The sequence below is a fragment of the Thamnophis sirtalis genome, unplaced genomic scaffold (genome assembly GCF_051295495.1).
Source record: "Thamnophis sirtalis isolate CommonGarterSnake01/CBP01778 unplaced genomic scaffold, rThaSir2_p1.2 scaffold_17, whole genome shotgun sequence".
NCBI lineage: Eukaryota > Metazoa > Chordata > Lepidosauria > Squamata > Natricidae > Thamnophis > Thamnophis sirtalis.
Genome location: NW_028261397.1, coordinates 372,275 through 394,339, shown reverse-complemented (window position 1 = coordinate 394,339; position 22,065 = coordinate 372,275). Strand labels below are relative to the sequence as shown.

General features: G+C 61.5%; 1 protein-coding gene across 1 annotated transcript in view; it reads left to right on the top strand.

The window, feature by feature from the left end:
* SMG6 (SMG6 nonsense mediated mRNA decay factor) overlaps window positions 1–22,057 on the top strand; it is a 55,841-nt gene extending 33,784 nt beyond the window's left edge. Inside the window, 9 exon segments of the mRNA XM_087702807.1 lie at window positions 131–256; window positions 259–292; window positions 3,728–3,932; window positions 13,748–13,862; window positions 13,865–13,929; window positions 14,840–14,993; window positions 16,537–16,545; window positions 19,857–19,997; window positions 21,417–22,057. Coding sequence (XP_087558933.1) covers window positions 131–256; window positions 259–292; window positions 3,728–3,932; window positions 13,748–13,862; window positions 13,865–13,929; window positions 14,840–14,993; window positions 16,537–16,545; window positions 19,857–19,997; window positions 21,417–21,700 — 1,133 coding nt within the window. The 3' untranslated portion in view covers window positions 21,701–22,057.
* Window positions 22,058–22,065: the final 8 nt, after the last annotated feature.

Below are 22,065 nucleotides of genomic sequence, written 5' to 3'. Positions count from 1 at the left end.
CAGAGCCCCCGCTTGTCCTAAGGGGGCCCTTTCCATTGTGTTGGGGGGGGGCTGTGCTGGGGTTCCCTGTGTGCTGCCTTGGGGAGCCGGTGGGGGCCCCCACTCTGACCTGTCCCCTCCCTTCCGGCAGCGGCTCAAGCCCAGGGGGACCCCGAGGACGATGACATCAAGGTCTCCGCTTTCCCTCCGGACCTGAAGGAGCTCCTGCCCAGCATCAAGGTCTGGTCCGACTGGATGCTCGGGCACCCGGACACCTGGAACCCCCGCCCAGCGCCCTGGAGCTGCCCTCACCGTACGTTTGGGGGGGGCCCTTGGGAGCGGGGGGAGGGTCCAGAAGGAAGGGGCCCTTCCCCACTTTCACACCCTTTGTGTTACCCACTGCGTAAATGGGGGGGGGAACCTGGTCTCTCCAAACTCAGATGGATCAGCCAGGGGGTTCTTAGCACTGCCTCCCCCCCCCCCCCCCCCGGGACATCCATGGCTGGCTGGTCCTGAGAGAGAGCCCCTCCCCTTCTTGCCTTTGGGGCAGAAGACCCCCCCCCTCCCCGCTTAGGGCTCCCCCTCCTTGGGAGCAGCGTAGCTGGAAGATCTGTCCCCCTCCGGCTCCCCCCCCCCCGTTCCTCACTGCCCTCTTTTGCCTTTCCCCCTTTTGGCCGAGGAAATGGAAGCCGCACGCAGGAAGTGCCGGGGCCCCTCTGGGGAGGGGGACGGGGGTCTGTTTTCCCTTGGCTGCTGGGAAGGAGGCAGGGAGGGAAGGGGGCTGCGGCCCTCCCCTGGGAGCCATCGGTGGCCCCCCCCTGGGCAGCCGCTCAGGCCCAGAGTGGGCACAGGAGGGGTGCCAGGGGTGGCAGTGCCCAGGCCTTCCTGCTCCTCTTCCCAGGTGTTGGCACAGCCGCCCCCCCCTCCCAAATGGGGGGGCTCCTCTCAGCTGCCTGGCTGCTCTCTTCACTTCCCTTGCAGGGCCATCATTGATGGGTGGAAGGGTGGGTGGGCTTCTCCTCCCCCCCCCCCCCGCTTTGGTTCCAGATAGGCCGCAGAACCCAGGCGCTCCACGGCTCCTGCTCGGCTGACGGGGCCCATTCCCACTCCTGCCAAAGGAGGCGGCGGTGGGGAGGGCTGGGGGCCTCTCGGGCGAGGGGCAGGAACTCCCCCCACCCACCCCACAGCCGGCCCAGCAGAGCCCTGGCAGAGGGCGCTTGCCCCGTTTCCCCCCACCCCCCTTCCTGGGCTGGCAGTGGGTTCCCAGGGAGCCAGCACGGCTCCGAGGCCCCCAAGCCCAGCCCAGCTGCGGCCGTGGGTTTATTGCTTTCAGCTGGTACTTGAACCCGGGTCTCTCGCGCTGGAGCCCTGCCCGGGCTTAATCCCCGGAGCTTTCTCTGCAGCTGTATGACACTGCGCTGACCCTGGATGAGGATAGGAAAAGGGAGGCCGTGCCAAGCCAGCGTCTCTTTTTCATTTGGAGCCTGGCGGGCTGCCCGTGACCAGGGTTACATAATGGGAAACATAGCCGCTGCAGAGCCCCCCCCCCCCCTCGCCCGGCTGCACATCTCCCTAATTGGCCTGGCCTGCCTCCCCCCCCCCACCCCTTCCGCTCCCCCTCCCCCTCTGCTGCGCCGGGAGGAAGGCAGGCAGGCAGGCAGGCAGGCGGTGGCACTGCTGGACGCCAGGTGTGGGGCACGAGGGAAGCAGGCACTTCCCGGGGCTGCCGCGGAGGGAAGCCGCTCTCTGGGGTGGCGGGCGGGTGAGCCAAAAGGCGGCCACTCTCCTCCCTCCCCCTGGCATCCTTGCAGGATGGGGGGAGGCTCAAGGTTTCTCTTGGCCCTGGAGAGGAGCAGGGAAGGTCACTCCTCGGCCTTGCCTGCCCAGCACTGCGGCTGCCGAATCCCACCCAGCCGGGCTTCTCCGCTCCAGGCCCAGGGGTGGCATCGAGGCCTTGCCCACATCCATGCTGGCCAAGGGAGGCTCGCTCAGAAGGCCAGGGGAAGAGGGGAGAGCGGGAGGGGGACCGGGGAGGGGATCCTTCCCCCCGTCAGGGTGCCAGGAGGCTTGGCAGGTGGGGGGGCCGGCTGGACATGCCTGGAGCTTTCTGGGTCCCTCCCACCCCCCACCCCCCCTCAGCTGCCCAGGGTGTCCTCTGGGCCTGCAGGCCACCTTGCCCCCCTGCCCGTCTCAGTGGAGGAGACACTTTATGCCCGCCCCCTTCCCCCCCTCCAAGGGGAGAGGGAAACCGGCTGCCCAGCGCTGGGCCCTCCAGGCCAAGGGGAAAGCGAGGGATCCGTAGCCCCTCATCCCCCACTTCACGGACCCTGAGGGGATGGGTCTTCGGCAGGAGCCCTGCCCCTGGTTCTCAGGTGGGGTCCCCAGGAAGGGGGCAGCCTGTGGCTCCGGCTGGGTCTCTTCAGCAGGTCCAGTCATGGCCTTGGGGGGGAGGAGGGGGCAGGAGTGACGGAGGGGTTGAACCTGGTGCTTTTCAGCCAAGCCTCCCTCCTCCTCCTCCTCCTCTCCTGCCTCCCCCCCCAACTGTCCAAACCTCCCCCCCCCCCCCCATTGGCCTGGCCTGCCAGCAGCTTGGGCAGTGGTCCCAGCCCCCCCCCCCCCCGGGTGTGCAGATGAAGCGTTAGGGTTTGATTTATGGCCATCGACCCAGCCCCTCCCCAGGGCCCTCGGGAAACCAGCAAGATGTTTCGTGTCAGCCCCAAATCTCCCCCCCCAACACACACACGCACACACAGACACACACGCCCCTCCCGCATGTTTCTTCCATCAAATAAATGAGTGCAGATTCTCCACCTGGAGCAGCTTGTGGGGGGGGGGTCTGGCTGGAAGGCTGTCCCAGAGAAAGTTAGCTCAGAGTCAGCCCCCTCTGCCTCCTCTTCCCTCCCCTCCCCACCCTTTCACTGGGGCTGCTGGTAGGTGTCCCCCCCCCCCGTTGCCCTGCCTTTCTTTAGCCATGCCCCAGCCCCCAGAGCCCCCCTCCTCCTCCGTCCACCCCCTTGGTCAGAAAAAGGGTCTCACTCACCACCTGCCCACAGCCAGGTGGCAGAAGCTGCCCCCTCCCCCCTGTGCCCAGGGCTTTGCCAGAGGCAAAGTGCCCCAAGGGCTCTGTGGCAGTGCTGGAGGGGGGCAGAGGAGGGAGCAGCTCCCTTGCCCCAGGTCCCCTGGCATTGCCCCCCCCCCCACACACACATCCATCCATGCTGGTGTTTGGGCCGCATTCCTTGCACACCGGTGGGTTCTCCCTCCCTCCCTCCCTCCCTCCCTCCCTCCTTCCGGGCCTGGGTGGGACTGAAGCTTCCACCCATTTCTTTGCAATGCTGCCCCCCCCCACCCCCAAGGACGGGACATGCCTTCTCCTCCAGCTGTCCGAAGTGAGTCAGTGGCTGCACTTTGGCCTCTGCTGTGCTGGAGACCTCCCCCCTCCCTATCTCTCTCCATCCCCCCCCCCCGCATGTCCGAAGGTTTCAGCCTTGCAGGAGTCTCTGCCTCCCAAAATCCCTTTTCCTTATTTCCCCACCATTCAGCATTGGGGGGGGGGTGTCTTTCCTAAAACCAGAAGCAAAAGAACGCAGACCCCCTGAGGACTAGAAAGTTGCCCACGGGGGTTGGTTTGGGCTGAGCAGGCAGATAGGGGGCAGCACTGAGAGAGGGGTGGGGCGGGGGGCCGCAGGGTCTCTCCCCCCCCCCCCGAAGCAGCTGAGAGCCCCCTCTTCTCCCCCCCCCCCCGCAGGGCCTGGGTGGACGTGTGGGCGACGCTGGCCGGCTTCTGCAACATCCTGACCACGGTGAACCAGTCGGAGGTCCCCCTCTACAAGGACCCCGACGAGGAGGACCTGGCCCAGCTGGGGCTGGAGGAGGACCGGCTGCTCTCGGGCTTCGTCCCGCTCTTGGTCGCCCCCCAGGAGCCCTGCTACGTGGAGAAGTCCTCGGACAAGGTCAGGCCGGGGGCAGCGGGCCCCTCCCTCCCCCCATGACCCCCCCCCCCGGGCTGCTCTTCTCGGGAATCCTCTCTCTGCGCACGGACCCGATGAAGTCATGGAGAGGAGGAGGAGGAGGAGGCTGTTCAGGGAAACGTCGACCTTTTAGCCGCTGACATCCAGCTCTGTGTCATGAAACACCCCCCCCCCCACTTCCTTCTGTGGCCGCTGCTGCGTGTGCGAGGGAGGGGGGCGGAGGGGGGGGCTCGCTGGCATGCCGCGCCTCCGGTCATTTCCTCCCTTGTTTAGAGAGCACAGCTTGCCTTGGCAGCCCTCCCCTCACTCCAAATGGCTTGCATCACGCTCCCAGCAGCCCCCTCCCCACCCCAGCCCCCCACGCCACAGCCGGAGGGGGGGCTGCGAGGAGGAGGAGGAGGAGGAGGAGGAGGAGGCCAGCGTGGAGATCCCAGCAGCAGACGGCACCCCACTGGGCTGCTGTCCTGCCACTTCCTTGCCCCCACCCCCATGCCCCCCAGGTGCCTCCGCTCCAGCCGGGCAGCTGAAACGGGGCTGGGTGTACAGAGACTGGCAGGGGGTCCTGGGATTCTGACCGGCAACGGAGGGAGCGCCCACTCCCCAAACAAGATCCCTGGGGTCGCCCCCCAGCCCCTTTCCAAAGTGGGACCCTGGGCTGCGCAAGGGAGCCCGTCACCTGCCGGACTCCCTCTGGGTCAGCACAAAGGGAAGCGGCTGGAGGGGGCCTTGGAGCAGGGAGGAGGTGGAATGGAGCAATCCATCTCTGCTTCCCCCCACCCGCCCGGAAGTCTGGTCCGGGGCTGCTGGAGGGCTGGGGGGGGGTGCTGTGAAGAAGAGTCCCTGTCGGCCCCCGTAATTGATGTCCGTTGGGGCTGGGGCTCTGCCAGCGTGTCTTGGCCCAGCTCCAGCGTGCTGTAATTTGGGAGCCAGGTGTGAAGCGACGTCTGTTCTGTCTTGTTTCGAGGAGCCCAGAGAGAGAGAGAGAGAGGAGCCCCCACTGGGGATGGGGCAGGCGTGGGGGGGGGGGTGGAAGCCTCCAGGAAGGAAGCAGCTGTGCAGGTAGACGGGGAAGGAAGCTGCCCGGCAGGCAGCAATGGAGCAGGGGGGGGGCTCTCCTGGCTGGGGACGGGAAGCCGCCTCTCCTGCACAGGTGTGATGACGGCAGGAGGCAGCCTTCCTGCCAGCACCTGCACGAGGAAGGGGGGGCGTCTTCTGCCCCCCTCGGGGGACAGGGGGGGGGGCTGGCCAGAGAAGAAGCGCCAGGGCCCCCTCGCTCTAGAGAGAGCCCAGGTCAGAGGGTCCCCCGTCTCTCTCCGGCCTCTGGTTGCGTGTCCCTTCCTCCTGCCAGCCCCCTTTGGAGGGAGGCTTCGAGGGAAGGAGCCCCTTGACCAAGCCCCCCCCCTTCTCCCTCCTGGCTTTGGGGGCCTGTCCTGGAGGGAAGAGGAGGGGGCTGGGAGGCCCTGCAGATCCAAGGAAGGGACCTATGTGGCTCTTGGCTTGGGGGAGAAAGACGGGGCAGCCCCTCTCCCGCTTCTGCTGGGACCCCCGGGGTGGGCACAGCCCCAACTAACGAGACCGAGCTCTGCTTGGACCCACAAAGATCCCCTCGAAGGCTCCAGCTGTGCTCCCCAAAGGACGGAGGAGCCCCCCAGCCCATGCAGGGTCCTTTAGCTCTGGGGAGATGCTCTCTGGCCCCTTTGAAGAGCCCCCTCCTCCCCTCCTGCCCCCAAAGCCCCAGTGAGAGAGAGAGAGAGAGGCACCCCCTGTGCGGGCAGGCAATTTGCACAGTGCCCGTCTCAGCCGAAGGTCAGGAGTGGAGGGGTGGCAGGCATGGAGCCCCCCCAAAACAAGGCGATGAAGAAGTCTGTGCCCATTGGGATAGGCTCCACTGCAAAGCCCCCTCCCTTCTAGCACTGATAATGCTACCTAGTTGGGACTGAGATGTCTGCCAGAAAGCCGCCCTTCTGTGTCCTGGGCATAGGAGGAGGAGGGGGAGGAGGAGGAGGAGGAGGAGGAGGAAAGGGGGGTGTGGGGAGCTCCTGGCGGAAGCTGCAGACACACCCCTGGAGGGAGGGAGCGGCCTCTCTGGGGCAGAGGAGGGTCCCAGGTCGCTTGCTATGCTGACTCTATAACCGCTTAGAGAGGGCTGAAAGCCCTATGAAGCGGTATATAAGTCTAACTGCTATTGCTTGCAAAGCAAGTCGTCTGCTGATGCTCCCCCCCCCGTCCATCCTTTGGGTCCCTGGGAGCTCCTGCCCCCCTCCAGCCCCCTCCCTCCTCTCCCTCTCTGTGTCTCTGTGTAGCGTCTGGGGAGGCTCTGGAGGGCGTCCAGGTGTGGTGGCTGGCGGGGGTGCCCTGGCAGGGGCGGGGGTTGGGGGGGGAGCCGATAGGATCAGCAGCAGCCGCTGGAGGGGGGCTGGCACCGTTTCAAGTAAACCAGGCATGACCCAAAGCTCCCACTTCAAATGGGGAACGAAGAAATTGCTTCATCCGTTTGACAGCTTTTGCTCGGCGGGAATGAAATTTATCTTCCCTTAATTGCCTCCCATCCCGAGAGGCTGCCTGCCCGCCCCCCTCCCTCCCTCCCTCCCTCCCTCCGAGGGGATAATTACCCCAAATTAAAAAAATATGTGGCTCCGTGTTGCACCTCCGAGCTCCCCCTCCCCCCCAAAAAAAAAGAGTCAGCAGAGGGAGGGGCTCTTCCCATCCCAGGAAGAGTCTCTGGCCCTCTTCAAAGTGGGTGGGGGGGGTGAGATGGGGGCAGAGTTGGAGGCCAGTGGCTGGTCCCTGCCCACTTGAGGACCCCCGGAGTCTCCCCCCAACCCTCGCCCACCAGGATGGCCAAGACTGCCTTCCCGTCTCTGGGGCCGCCGGGCCTCGCCCCAAGGCGCCTGGCATCAGGCAGCCCCCGCCTTTGGCCCAGACCCGCCGCGGGACGAGTGGTGGGAGGAAACGAAGGAGAGGGGCCCAGAGGAAAGGGGGAACGGTCTGAGGGAGGAGGAAGCTGCGGGAGAGGCGGGATGGGGGCCCAGCCTCCCACACAGACTCGGAAGGGACCTTGGAGGTCTTCTAGTCCAGTGTTTCTCAACCTTGTCAACTTGAAGATGTCCGGACTTCAACTCCCAGAGTTCCCCAGCCAGCATTCGCTGGCTGGGGAATTCTGGGAGTTGAAGTCCGGACATCTTCAAGTTGACAAGGTTGAGAAACACTGTTCTAGTCCAACCCCTGTTCAAGCTCTGCTCTGCTTGGGGAGCTGTCAGAGAGGAAGCCACGGGGATGCAGCCACGCCCGTGAGTCCCTTTTCTCTGGGCCGCCAGGACTGAGAACGGTCCCCAAGTGAATTGTTGTAAGTCGAGGACCAGCTGCCCCCCCTCCTTCCCATTTCTACCTTCGGGGTCGTGTCACAAAGCAGGGAAGAGGCGTCTCCTCCTTCCCAGGGCAGCCCCCGCCCACCCCACGCGGCCTCCTCCCATAATCACCCACCCCCACCCCCAGAAGGAGGGGGGGCTCCTGCTTCTGGCCTCTTCCTCCTCCTCCTCTTCCTCTTCCGTCTCTGTGCAGCAACCTGTTGGGGCTTCACCTGAACTAAGCGTGGGGGCTCTCTGTGGTGGCAGCCCCCTCCCTGGCACCCAGGAAGCCCCCCAGGGGCCCCCGGCTGGCCTCCGCGCCCCTCCCGGGGATTGGGGTGGCTCTCGTGCTGCCTTCTTCATGCCCCCCTTCCTGGTTTTGGTCCCAAGGAGGGAGGCTGCTTCCAAGGGCCGCCCCGGAATCCCCTCCAAGCTCATCGGCTGCCGGGGGGATTCCTGGCGGTTAACAAGATCAGGGCGACCCAGGCCGCCCTTGACTTACAACCGCCCAGTTAGTGGCCATTCCAAGTTACGACGGCACTGCAAAAAGGGCCAGGTGACGCTTGGCAACTGCTTCATATTCATGACGGTCGTAGAGTCCTGAGGTCACGTGACCCCGCCAGTCACAGCCAAGGGGGAAGCCAGGGCCACTCAGCTGCCCTGTGACTAAGACCATTGCAGGGATTCACTTAACAACGCTGGCAAGACAGGTCGTAAAATGGGGTAAATGGAAAGCCTCTGGGGTGGGGCTGATCGTGCACATGCATTCACACTGGGGGGGGGCGCATAGAATTATGGGTGTGGCACGCTGGTGCCTGACCCCCCCTGTGCTCCCCCAGCCAAAAAGGTTTTGCCCTCAGTGCCGCAGAGCCTTGCAGAGAGGTGGCTGTGCCGTCCCTTCTCCCAAGCCCCCCCGCCCCCCCCCCCGCGATGGAGCCTGCAGGTATTTTTTAGGTATTTATTAAACATTTATAGGCCGCCCTTTTCCCTGAGGGGACTCAGGGCGGCTTACATAAAAATAAGGGGGGGGGGTATACAGACAATAGACACAACAATACACAGAAATAAAATAGTAAGCAACATTCATTCTTCATTCGGGTGGGGACGGATTACGATCTTTATCCCCAGGCCTGACGGGATAGCCAGATCTTAAGGGCTGTGCGGAAGGCCTGGACGGTGGTGAGGGTACGAATCTCCATGGGGAGTTCGTTCCAGAGGGTCGGAGCAGCCACCGAGAAGGCTCTCCTCCACGTGGTTGCCAGTCGACACTGACTGGCAGATGGAATTCGGAGGAGGCCTAATCTGTGTGATCTAATTGGTCGCGAGGAGGTGATTGGCAGGAGGCGGTCTCTCAAGTACGCAGATCCACTACCATGGAGGGCTTTATGGGTGCCAAGTAGCACCTTGAAGCGCACCCGGAGATCAACAGGTAGCCAGTGCAGCTCGCGGAGGATAGGTGTTATGTGGGTGAACCGCGGTGCACCCACAATCACTCGCGCGGCCGCGTTCTGTACCAACTGAAGTCGCCGGATGCTCTTCAAGGGCAGCCCCATGTACAGCACATTGCAGTATTCCAGCCTAGAGGTCACAAGGGCCCGAGTGACTGTTGTGAGAGCCTCCCGGTTCAGGTAGGGCCGCAACTGGCGCACCAGGCGGACCTGGGCAAATGCCCCCCTGGTCACAGCCGTCAGGTGGTGGTCGAAGGTCAGCTGTGGGTCCAGGAGGACTCCCAAGTTGCGAACCCTCTCTGAGGGGTGTAATGTTTGACCCCCCAGCCTGAGAGGTGGAACACTGATCGAATTGTTGGGAGGGAAACACAACAGCCACTCGGTCTTTTCCGGGTTGAGTACAAGCTTGTTAGCCCTCATCCAGTCCATAACGGCCTCGAGACCTCGGTTCATCACGTCCGCCGCTTCATTGAGGGCCCCTGAAGCCCCCCCAGGAAAGCCCTCCAGCCTCCCAGGTGGCTTCTCAGTAGGTTTCCCTCCTTCTGTGGGGCAGCCCCTCAGCCCCTGGGAGGCTGCCCTCCTCTGGCTGTTGCCTGGGCAGAGGGCTTCCGTGGGGCACCCAGGCAGCTCAGCCCTCCGCTTCTGCCCCCAGGGGAAGCCCTGGCATTTGGGGAGGGGGGCCAGGAGCAGAGTTGGTGGAAAATCTGCCTCTCCCTCCCGGGAAAGGGGGAAAGGGGGAAGGGGGCCGGTGGAAAAAGGCCTCCGCTGCTGGCACCCAGGCAGCCGGCAGGAGAAGCCTTGTCTGGAACGGGCAGCGGAATCCCTTCCACCCGCTGCATCTGGCCAGCTGCAGCCCATTCCCCCCTGCGCCCCCCGCCCCCCCGCTCCTCCGCTTGGAAAGGCTGAGCTAATTCTGATCAAGAGCAAAGATTTGGGGGCTGGGGGGGAGCGGGGGCTGCACGATGGATGACTCTTTCCGACTTGGCTTGGCCGGTGAGTGCGGAGCCAAAATGTGGGATGGGTCTCTGCAGCAGAGGGAGCCCCCCAGCCCCTTCCTGAACTCCCCCAGCTAAGCCCCTCCCCATTTCTTCCCTCCCCTCCCCCACGCTGCTTCTCCCGCCTCTCTCTCTCTCTCCTCTCTCTCTCTCCTATCTATCTTTCTCTCTCTGTGTCCTTTCTCTTTCCCTTTTTTCTCTCTCCTCTCTCTCTCTCCTCTCTCTCTCCTCTCTGTCTCTCTCCTATCTATCTTTCTCTCTCTCTGTCCTTTCTCTTTCTCTTTTTTCTCTCTCCTCTCTCTCTCTCCTCTCTCTCTCCTCTCTGTCTCTCTCCTACCTATCTTTCTCTATCTCTGTCCTTTCTCTTTCTCTTTTTTTCTCTCTCTCCATCTCTCTCTCTCTCTCTCCTCTGTCTCTCTCCTATCTATCTTTCTCTATCTCTCCATCTCTCTCTCTCTCTCTCTCTCTGTCTCTCTCTCTCCTCTCTCTCCCTGTCTCTCTCTCTCCCCTCTGTCTCTCTCCTCTCTATCTTTCTCTCTCTGTCCTTTCTCTTTCTCTTTTTTCTCTCTCTCCATCTCTCTCTCTCTCCTCTCCATCTCTCCTCTCTCTCTCCTCTCTGCCTGCCTGTCTGTCTGTCTCTCTCTCGCTCTCTCCCCGTCTCCCTCTCTCCTCTCTGTCTCTCCTTTCTCTTTCTCTTTTTTTTCTCTCTCTCCATCTCTCTCTCTCTGTCTCTCCTCTCTCTTCTCTGTCTGTCTGTCTTTCCCTCTCTCTGTCTCTCTCTCTCTCTCTCTCTCTCTCTCTGTCTCTCTCTCTCTCCCTCTCTCTGTCTCTCTCTCTCTCTCTCTCTCTGTCTCTCTCTCTCTCCCTCTCTCTGTCTCTCTCTCTCTCTCTCTCTCTCTCTCTGTCTCTCTCTCTCTCCCTCTCTCTGTCTCTCTGGGGCTGCCTGCACTGAGCCAGCTCATGCCCACTCAGTGCCTTGGGCAGGGCGGGCTCTGGGCCTGCGGCAGAGCAAGGATGGCTGGATGAGGGCCCTATTGGTCACCCGTTGCTCTCCTCCTCCTCCTCCTCCTCCTCCTTTCTCTTCCTCTCCCTTTTCTCCTCCTTTTCATCTTTCTCCTTCTCTTCCTCTCTCTTTCTTCTTGCTGGAAGAGACCAGCCTGAGCAGGCAGACGGGGGCTGCCTGGGGGGGGGGGAGGTGCCGCCATGGCCAGATTAGGGAAGGCCGCGTGGAGGGAGCCATGGCTGGAGCCTCTTGGCAGGCAGCGGAAGGCAGGAAGGCTGCTCCTCTCTGGCCCCGGGAGCCTTCCGCCCCCTTTTGCTCTGCCCAGGCCGGAGGCTCCATTGGGGAGGGGGAGGCAGACGGGGACCCCTGCTCCCCTTTCTGGACGATGGGCCTTGCGACTTGCCTGGATCAGAGCCCGGCTAGGCATCATTTGGGCACCACCAGCCTCCCTCCCTCCCTCCCTCGGAAGGGCCTGGCCGCAGTGGCCGAGGGACGCCCTCTGACCGAAACCCGGCCCTCCTGCCGACAGTGCCCCCCTCCCCCCCCCCCGTGCAGGATCCAGCTGTTTCCATGGAGCCGGGGGGGGGGGGCAGGGTCTTCCAGGACTGGCAGAGTGGTGTAGGGCTGGACTAGATGACCTACAAGGTCCCTTCCGGCTGTGTCCATCTGCTCAGTGAGGCTCCCCACCCTTGGAGATGGTCCCTGGGGCAGCCCTTCCGCCAGCCGCCCCCCCCGGCCCAATCGGGGAGGGGGCAGCCTGGAAATGGGAGGTGGGCCGGTGGGGAAAAGGCAGGTTGCCAAGTGGCCCCCAGGCTTCAGGCAGGCTTCAGCCCCCTCTCCCCCACCCCCCTTACAGCCGCTTTCCAGCCCAGGGCCCTTGGGAGCAGGTCGGGGGTCTCTGGCCTGCCCTCCCTCCCCAAGGACCCCCCGGGCAGCCTGGCCAGGCGGGGAGTGGTTTGCTCTTCACCTGAGCCAGACTCTGCCCTCTTCGGCCAGACACACACACAGACAACACACACACACACACAGGAGCTGCCCCTCCGGCTGCTGCTGGTGCGGGGGGGGGGTTTCTTTGGGGAGAGGAAGGCAACAGGAAGCAGTATAAATAGCTCTCCTGCGGCCAGCCTTGCGAGGCAGGCCGGCCCCTGCAAGGGGGGGGGAGGTATGTTTGTGTGCAAAAGTCACAGACACAATGGCCCACTTGGGGGGGGGGCTCCCTTGTTCCTGCAGGAGCCCAGAGGGAGGGGCCGCCTAGGTGGCAGTGGGGTCAATTGGGCTCAGCCAGGGCCCCCCCCTGCCCCCCCTTCGCCGCTCCTGGCCCCTGGGAGGGAGGGAGGGAGGGGCTGTGGGCTTCCCCCTTGGCCCTGCTGGGGCCCAGCCATGGGAATGGGGGGGTGGAGCCCAGCGTCCAGGGGGGGCTAGAGGGGAACTGCAGCCCCCCCCCACTTGGGGACGCTCAGCAGCCTCAGAGCCCTTCCTGGACAGGCAGGGGGGCAGGCAGTGCTCACCTTACGACGATTCGTTTAGTAACCATTCGAGATTTCAGCCGCCTTAGGCCTGTTGCCTGACGAGCGTCCCACAGGAACAACTGTGGGCAACTGACTCGCATTTATGACGGTCGTGTTGTCCCAGAATCACGTGACCCCCTTTTATGACTCTCTGGCAAGCAAAGTCAGGGGGGGGTCAGATCCACTTAACAACTGTGTGACTCACTTAAAGACTGCAGTGGCAGGAAAGGACCTGAAAGGAGGCCAGACTCTCTTAGCAACAGGCATTGGGGGCTGAAGGACCACCTCTGCCACAGGGAGCCCCTGAGCCCCTTCGGGAGGAAATTGGGGAGGGGGCTTTTCTGGGTGCTGCTCCTTGGTGCCCCCCGGAATCCGAAGGTCCTGGGGAGGGAAGGAGGGGGGCCAGGAGGGCCCTGTGCCGACCATCCTCTTGGGCCGAGCGGGAGGGTCTCTCTGTCCACAGATGCCTCCTGTTCCTGGGGGAGAACAGGCGGGACACCTAGTGCTCCCCCCCCCCCGACAGACACCCCACCCCCCAGGAGCGACGATCCGTTGGGGGTCTCCGTGCTCCCAAAAGACTCGCAGGGTCTGTGAGCTGGGCGGGGGCTCCTTCCCAGCCCCAGGGCTCCAGTCTTGAGGGTGGGGGGGTGGGGGAGAGGAGGGGGCTTCCCGGGGCCTCTGGGCTGGCCAGGGTGGAGAGTCATGGTCCCAAAGTGGGAGGAGCACAGGGGGGGCGTTGGAGGGGGGTCTCCGCAGCAGCCTTGAGGGTGCTCTAACTGGGGGGGGGAACATTGTCTCTCCCACACCTCCCTTCCTCTTCTCCTCTCCTCTCTTTCCTTTCTTCCATCCCTCCTTCCTTCCTTCGTTCCTCCTCCTCTTTTCCTTTCCTTTCTCCTTCCCTTTCTTTCTCCCTCTTCTGCTGCCTTTCCTCCTCGTCTCCTCCCTCCCTCCCTTTTCTTCCTTCTTCCCCTCTCTTCTCCTTCCTCCTCTTCTTCCTTCCTTCCTCCTCTCCTCTTTTCTTTTCTTTCTTCTTACGCTTCCTTTCTCCTTCCCTTTCTTTCTCCCTCTTCTGCTGCCTTTCCTCCTCGTCTCCTCCCTTTTCTTCCTTCTTCCCCTCTCTTCTCCTTCCTCCTCTTCCTTCCTTCCTTCCTCCTCTCCTCTTTTCCTTTCCTTTCTTCTTCTTTCGCTTCCTTTCTCCTTCCCTTCCTTTCTCCCTCTTCTGCTGCCTTTCCTCCTCGTCTCCTCCCTTTTCTTCCTTCTTCCCCTCTCTTCTCCTTCCTCCTCTTCTTCCTTCCTTCCTCCTCTCCTCTTTTCTTTTTCTTTCTTCTTACGCTTCCTTTCTCCTTCCCTTTCTTTCTCCCTCTTCTGCTGCCTTTCCTCCTCGTTTCCTCCCCCCCTTTTCTTCCTTCTTCCCCTCTCTTCTCCTTCCTCCTTCCTTCCTCCTCCTCTCCTCTCCCCCCCCCTGCCCTCCCGCCGCCCCCCCCCCTCCTCCACAGGTCATTGCGGCCGACTGCAAGCGGGTGACGGTGCTGAAGTATTTCCTGGAAGCCCTGTGTGGGCAGGAGGAGCCCCTGCTGGCATTCAAGGGTGGAAAATACGTGTCCGTGGCCCCAGCCCAGACGCCATGGGAAAGGAAGCGGCCGGCAGCCAGCAGGGAAAACAACTGCAGGAGGATCAGGTAGTGGGCAGGAAGGGGGGGGGGGCACGCATGCCCTCCCCCTCTCTTTGCAAGGGGGGGAGGGGGCTCTGCGTGGCGTCCCCCGAGTGCCAGTGCCCTTTCCTGCCAGTCCCACCCAAACGCTCCTCTTGGGAGCCGAGATGAGTTCCAGATGCTCTCTGCAAATAGAGTGGGGGGGGGGACTTGGGGGGGGGCAGAGTTTTAATAACGTGCAGCTCGGGCCCAGCAGGAAGGGGGGGGGGGAGGGGAGGGTTCAGGCTCAGGATGGAGTTTAGGGGGGAGCCGCAGAGCAGGGCTGCAGGGCCACCTCCAGCACACGTACAGGAAAGAGGGGCGGATGGGGCACTTGGGGGGGGGGCTCACTCTCCCCCCCTGCCCAGCCCCCCCCTCCGCCTCTCTCACATCCTGATGTGATTAAGGAATCTCGCCTCTTGTTTTTCTGCCCCGGCTTCTTCCTGCAGCCCGGGGTTCTCGGCAGGCCACGCGGGAGTGTGCGGGAGAGGAGGAGGAGGAGGAGGAGGAGGAGGAAGGCTCTGCTCCCCCCCTCCCCCTCCCTGCCAGCCAGCTGCACGTGGCAAGGCCCAGCCGGCCTTCGGGGGGGGGGGGGGGAGAGGGGAGATTGCGCAGGGTCCCTGGTCCCCCTCCCCAGCCTTCTTCCGTCTGGATGCTCTCTGCCCTGTGCAAGCCTCGGAGGAGCTGGGGGCACAGAGACCCTCCCCTCCGTTTAGGGGCACCCCAGAATCTCTCAGCGGTTGCGCAACCCACAGCCAGTTCCCCCCCCCCTCTTCCCCCCCCAGTGGGAGGGGCCGGGCGGGAGTTTGGTTTCCTTCTGTTGTGCTTCGTTGCCATGGTGCTCTTCCTTCATTTTCACTCCCCCCCCTCTCCCCCCCCCCCCCCCGTCTGCTGGAAGGAGGAGGACGTCCAGATGGAGGCCTTGCCGGACGACTCGGAGGAGGCCGAGGGCAGCGGTGGCGAGCTGGACATCCGGGAGCTGCGGGCCAAGAAGCAGGCGCTGGCCAGGAAGGTGGCCGAGCAGCAGCGCCGGCAGGACAAGATCCAGGTGCGTGCAGCCCCGTCGGCCGGCCGCCCAGGGCACAGGAGGCGCCTCCGGTGGGGCGGCCCAGCCTTTCCCAGCCCCCCAGGAACAGAGGACAGACACACACACACACACACCCAGTGCCGTTGCCCCTGAACCCACAGGGAGCCCCAAAGGATGCTGGGAGCCCAGCCGCTCCTTCCTCTCTCGAAGGCCCACGCCTGCCCCTCGGGTGCCCAGCGTGGCCCTGGCAAAGACCGGCCAGCCTGCTTGTCCCTCCTGCAGAGCTCGGGCCCCGCGAGGGACGTGTCCTCCAGAGCCCCCTGTGGGCTCCCGGTGGCCCCTCGGCCCTCCCCCCTCGGCTGTGCCCGGGCCCTCCTGCCTCCGTAACCTTCCCAGCCTTGGAGCCCAGCCAGGCACATCTGTCTAGCCAGATGCCTGAACTCTGCAGTCTGTGCCGGAACGCTTGTAAAACAGGGCCGCCAAAGGCCCGGCTGGGGGGGGGGGGCTGCACATGTGTACCCGCCGGCTGTTGGCTGCGGGCCCAGAAGCTCCCCCCACCCCCATCGGCTCCCCAGGCCCCACCGTTGCCTGCTGCAGCCGCCCAGGGGGAGCCCTGCTGCCCGCCAGACCCCATGGCAAGTGGCAGGGCCGGGAAGGGGGCAAAGGTGAGAGGGGGGCCAAGAGAAGGACGCTGGAAGTGGGGGGGCTCGTGCCCCCTCCCCCAGCCTCGTAGTTGCCACGGCCCCCGTCCTGCAAGGCCCAGGGAGGCTGCCCAGCCTGCCTGGAGGCAAAGATGCGGAGCTGCCCACCTGAAGCAGCCGTGCCCAGGCCTTCCGCCCTCTCTCTCCCCCTCAGCCCCCTTCTTTCCTCCCCAGGGAGCAGCCGCAGCAGCCGCAGCAGCCGCAGCATCAGTGGGGCCAGGAGAGGCTGCTGCGGCTAAATTTAGCCCCGGCCGGCCCTCCGTTCGCACTGGGAAACAATGAGCCAGCGCCCGCACACCTGCCAGCAGCGGAAGGGCACCCCCACCCAGCCGCTCCGCCACGCTGGGGGCAGACGAGTCCTCCTGGGCAGTGGACACGTCCCGGGCGTCTGCCCCCCCCCCCAGGGGAAGAGGAAGGCGTCAGCCGGGCCCCACCTGCGCGTGCCCTGTGGCGGCTGCCCCCCTGGTGGAGGGGGGATCGTCCTGTCCTTGCCCCCTTCCCCCCCCCCCCCGTCCGGCCTCTGCCAAGGCAAACGGCCCCCTCCTGAGGCCGGCTTCCTTGTGGCGGGGGAGGGAGACTTGGCAGGGCCCCAGGGCTGCACGCTTCCTGTCGTCCTCTCTCTGGCCAGCCCAGGGGAGCCGATGGGACGTGACAGCCGGCACAGAGCAGCCTCAGCGCCTGGAGCCTGGCAGTCGGGCCAAGAGCCTCGGAAGGGCACGGGGCACGCCGGTCACGGCACCCGGCAGGGACGGGCATGTGGGGCAAAAGGCCCGCTGGGGTGAAGCCTTCCAGCCCCCTTCTCCTCTGGCAGAAACCCTGCAGCTTCCCCGGGCTGGTTTGGGCTCTGAGCAGAGTTCGGTCTAGAAGATCTCCGAGGTCCCTTCCACTCTCTCCTTTCGCAATCCTGGTTTCATAGGCCATTTCATTAAACCTCTCTCTTAATCACGGTTTAAAAAGCCAGGGGGCACAGAAGGCTGAGATCCAGGTGGGACACCCCCCGGGCATCTTTTCTTGCAACCCCCGGCCCACAGCAGCACGGACACCCACAATATTCCAGGGGGGGGATGGGCGGGGGGAGGGGTTCCCCCTGGTCTTTCAGGCAGGCCCCTCCCTCCGTCATTTGGGCTCTGAACGGTCAGAGAGACGGTCGGTTATGAAGCAGCCTCATCTGCCTTGTGTGTGCCATGATTGCTGGGAGGGGGGGGGCACCAATCCAGGTCTTGGGGCGGAGGGGGCTTCACAGGAGTAGGATCCAGCGTCACAAGCTCCCCTCAAAACACAGTCCTAGAATCATAAGGCTGGAAGGGACCTTAGAGGTCTTCCAGTCCAACCCCTTAATCGGGTGTCCAAATCTTTTAAGACCCTACACTGCCTGGGGGATTCTGGGAGTTGAAGTCCAAGATTGGGCACCCCTGCCTTATATCATCCCAGGCAAATTATCCCCTCATCCTTTCAAAACCTGGTTTTGGGAGGGAGAGGGCAGGCCAGCATCCCCTTCCAATTCTGGAGCACCACAGCTCCCATCATGCCCAGCCAGATCTTGGCCAGTTCTGGATAAGGGGAGATGCTGCTGCTGCTGCTTCTTCTCCAGCCTCCTTGCCGGCTCCTTGGCAGACGAGAGCGGCTAACGGGCCTCTCCCCAACTTACCCCAGATACCCAAAGAAACTGCAACAATGCTGGAAGGCAGAATAACTATGATGGAGCTAACAGAAGCACTTAAAGAACGAAAGAACGGGAAGGCCCCGGGCCCCGAATTTTATAAGACCCTGCAGGAATCAATACAATAGCCGAGTTGGAAGGGACCTTGGAGGTCTTCTAGTCCAACCCCCTGCCTAGGCAGGAAACCCTACACCGTTTCAGACAAATGGCTATCCAGCATCTTCTGAAAGACTTCCAGTGTTGGGGCATTCACGACTTCTGGAGGCAACTTCTGTTCCACTGGTTAATTGTTCCAACTGTCAGGAAGTTTCTCCTCAGTTCTAAGTTGCTTCTCTCCTTGATTAGTTTCCACCCATTGCTTCTTCCTTGGAGAATAACTTGACTCCCTCTTCTTTGGAGCAGCCCCTGAGATATTGGAAGATGCTATCCTGTCTCCTCTAGTCCTCCTTTTCATTAAACTAGACATACCCAGTTCCTGCAATCGTTCTTCATATGTTTGAATCTCCAGTCCCCTAATCCTCTTTGTTGCTCTTCTCTGCACTCTTTCCAGAGTCTCTGCATCTTTTCTACATTGTGGCAACCAAAACTGGATGCAAATATTCCAATTGTGGCCTCACCAAGGCCTTGTAAAGTGGTATTAACCCTTCACCTGATCTTGATTCCATCCCTCTGTTGATGCAGCCTAGAACTGTGTTGGCTTTTTGGCAGCTGCTGCCCACGGCTGGCTCCTATTTAGCTGGTTGTCCACTAGGACTCCAAGATCCCTCTCACAGTTACTACTATTGAGCAAGGCACCACCTATACTGTACCTGTGCATTTCGTTTTTGTTGCCTAAATGTAGAACCTTTCTCTTTTCACCATTGAATTTCATTTTTATTAGATAGTGCCCAATGTTCAGGTTTATCAAGATCCTTCTGTATCTTTAGCCTGTCTTCGGAGTGTTGGCTGTTCCTGCCAGCTTGGTGTCATCTGCAAATTTGATGAGTTCCCCATTTATCCCCTCATCCAAATCATTGATGAAGATGTTGAAGAGTCCTGGGCCCAAAACAGAGCCTTGGGGTCCTCCACTGCATACTTCCCTCCATGAAGATGCAGTTCCATTGAGGGCTACATGTTGAGTGTGGTTGGTCAGCCAGTTCCGAATCCATCTGGTGGTGATGCTGTCCAACCCACATTCTTCTACTTTAGTAGTAGGTTATGGTCTAGACACCTTATGAAATGCCTTACTGAAGTCCAAGTAAACTATACCGACGGCATTCCTCTGGTCCACTAATTTTGTCACTTTGTCAAAGAATGCAATAAGGTTAGTCTGGCATGATCTGTTTTTGACAAACCCATCTTGGCTTTCAGCTCGTTGTCCCTTCCATTATTAGAAGTTATGAATGAGGTGATTTCAGAGAGGAGAATACCCACATCATTGTCAGAAGCATATATTATACTTTTTACCAAAGGAGGAGGCCAATTTATTACAAATTAAGAATTATAGACCAATCTCCCAGTTAAATTTGTTCGCCTCAATATTGGCAGAGCGACTTAAAAAATACTTAAATAGTTTCATCCACTCTGATCAAAATGGGTTTCTTCCAAAGAGACAAAATAAAGATAATATGAGGATAATTTTAGATACTTTGGAATAGTATGAGGCACACCCTGAAAAACAATTGGCATTGATGTTTTTGGATGCTCAGAAGGCATTTGACAACGTGAATTGGCACTTTATGCTGTTACAACTGGAACAAATGGGCTTTGGTGAGAAGTTTACTCAAGCCATACAAACTATATATTATAAACAAACAGCTAAGATAATGATAAATGGAGATTTGGCAGAGTCTATTGAAAGAAAGAGAGGGACAAGACAAGGCTGTCACCATTACTTTTTGCCTTAACGTTAGAAGTCTTAAATAGAAATGTCAGAGAAGGAAAAGAAATAAAAGGAATGAAAATCAAAAAGGAAGAATACAAGCACAAGCATTCACAGATGACTTGGTCTTCATCCTAGAGGACCCATTAGAAACACCACCTAAATTGATAGAATAGAAGAATATGGAAAAGTAGAGCAGGATTAAAAATAAATAAAGACAAAACGAAGATCTTGACAAAGAACAATGTCAACAAGACGAAAAGAAGAGTTGGCGGAAACCTCGGAGATGCAAGTCACGAACAAGGTTAAATATTTGGAGATATATTTAACAGCAAGAGGCAGCCCTCTTAAAGACAACACAGCTATAATAAACTCAAACAACAGATCGCGATGGATCTGAAGAAATGGGGAAATCTACAACTTTCGAAGAGAATATCTACAATTAAAATGAACATTCTACCTAGAATTTTATATCTGTTCCAGATGATTCCAATTAGACTTAAGGAAGGAATATTTTGATGACTTAAATAAAATAGTGTTGAAGTATATATGGCAGGGGGGGTGGGGGGAAGCCAAGAATAAAACTAAAATTGAGAGTGGCTAACGTGCCTCTCCCCTCCTCCTCCCCTCCCCACAACCTCCGGGGGTCCGCAGGCGGTGCTGAAGACCAGGCGCAGCTGAGGCAGATGGAACTGGAGATCAGGCCCGTCTTCCTCGTCCCGGACACCAACGGCTTCATCGACCACCTGGGCAGCCTCGCCAAGCTGCTGGAGTGCAGGCAGTTCATCTTGGTGGTGCCCCTGATTGGTGAGTTGGGGGGGGTGAGACATCCCAAGCAGTAGCTGCCAAGAACCCCCCCCCCCTCTCTGCCAGATAAATGGGGGTTTCCTTTCACCTTCACCACCTTGCTGGATGAGTTGGCGCTGCCCTCCAGCTGCCCCACCTCTGTCCAGCCCTCCCTAGATTTTTCCCCCTGGCAGAGGAGGGCTTCCCCCAGTTGCCCTTCGCAGCTCCCCAGTTACTCCAAGTGTCCTTGGCTCTGGGGGCCTCCCGCCTCTCCCGCCTCTGACACGGGCGAAACGGAAGAGGGTGCAAACTTAGCCTGTGGAACCGGCTGCCGAGTGAGCCTGTGGGAGCCTCCCTCCCCGTCTTCCCCCGGGAGTCCAGAGCCAGTGCAGGAATGGAGTGGGGCACAGTGGGAGGGAGCCCGCAGGGACCCTCCGTCCAGTGGAGGAGGCCTGAGCCGGGCGGGGCACCCAGCCGCCCCCGAGTCCAGCCGCCGGCTTGGCTCTCCCTCCTCTCCTTATAAAGCTGCAGCTCAGCAGAGGCGGCTCCTGCCAGGGGTAAACACTCGGCGGGCAGCAGATAACAGCTGCTGGGTGGTCTGCGGGGGGGGGGGGAGGGACGACCATGGGCACCCCCCTTTCGCTCCCTCCTCCGAAGTGCAGAAGGAACTGGGCTCCGGCCATCCTCCCAGGAGCCAGGACGCTCTGTCCGGAGGGGGGCAGGATGGGCACAGACCAGGCCTTCTCCCCCACACAGGGGTTCCGGTTGAGGGAGCTGCCCCGTCGGGTTGGGGCAACCGAGAGTTAAAGCCTCCTCGGGGCGCTGCCCACTCCCTGGGGCTGCCTTCCCTGGCTCCTTCCCCCCCCCCTTCTCTCCCTCCCTCCCTCTCTCCCCCCTCCGTGTCCCCTGAAGCCGAGCTGGCGGTGGAGAAGCCGGGCCGGGCAGGAGCGCAAACAAGCCGCTCCTTTGAAGGCTGTTTGGCTTGGACGGATTTCGGACGGAGGAGCAGCTTCCCCCGTCCCGTTTGATCTGCCCCGCACAGGCAGGCCCTGCGCCTCCACTCTGTGCCTGGGGGGGGGGGCAGCCCTGTGGAAGCCGTCCCAGGAAGGGCAGCGTCCCTGGCCCCGGGGGGGGGGAGCTCCCCCCCCCAACTCCAAGGGATGGATAGTTCCCGCTTGATCTCTGCCCAGAAGGGCCAGCGGATCAGGCCCTCCCAAAGGGTCACTCCGGCCCTTGCTTGGTCCCACGCTCCCCAACATGCCCCCCTCCCTCCTCCCTCCCTGCCCCAGTCCCCTCGCTGCAGCAGGAAGCCCACCCCCACCCCTCACCCCCGTCCGGAGAGCCAGCTTCGCCTCGCCCCCACCCGCCCCTCAGGCCCGGGCGGGACTTGAGGCCCGCTTGCGAATCCCTGCCCCCCTCTCTTCCTCCTCCTCCTGCCAGTCATCAACGAACTGGACGGCCTGGCCAAGGGCCCCGAATCGGAGCACCGGGTGGGGGGCTACAGCCGCCTGCTGCAGGATCGGGCCCGCAAGGCGGTGGACTTCCTGGAGTCCTGCTTCGAGAGGCGCGACAGCTACATCCGGGCCCTGACCAGCCGGGGCAACGAGCTGGAGTCCATCTCCTTCCGCAGCGAGGACATTTCCCGCCAGCAGGTACGGCCGGCCAGGTCGGAACATGGGTGGGGGGTGGAGCTGAGGGTGCCCCCCGCCAAATGCCCATCTTGAGTCGGAATCTGCTCCAGGGGGCCTGGATCAATTTACAATGAAAAAGAGGCTTATGTCCATCTCTCACACTTCCCCATAATCCCCTAATCAAAACTCTGAGGCTTGGCCACTGCCCTGCACTTATGACGGTCACAGTGGGCGTCACGGGTGACCTCCTGAATAGCAGAGTCGAGGGGGAAGCCAGACTCACATCAACTAGCTTAAGAACCCTGAGAAGAAAGGGGTTAAAATGGGGCAGAACCCACTTAAGAGCCCGGGTGGCGCAGTGGTCAGAATGCAGCATTGCAGGCAAAAACTCTGCCCGCTGCCAGCAGTTCCATCCTGACTGACTCCAGGTTGACTCAGCCTTCCGGCCTGAGTGGAGA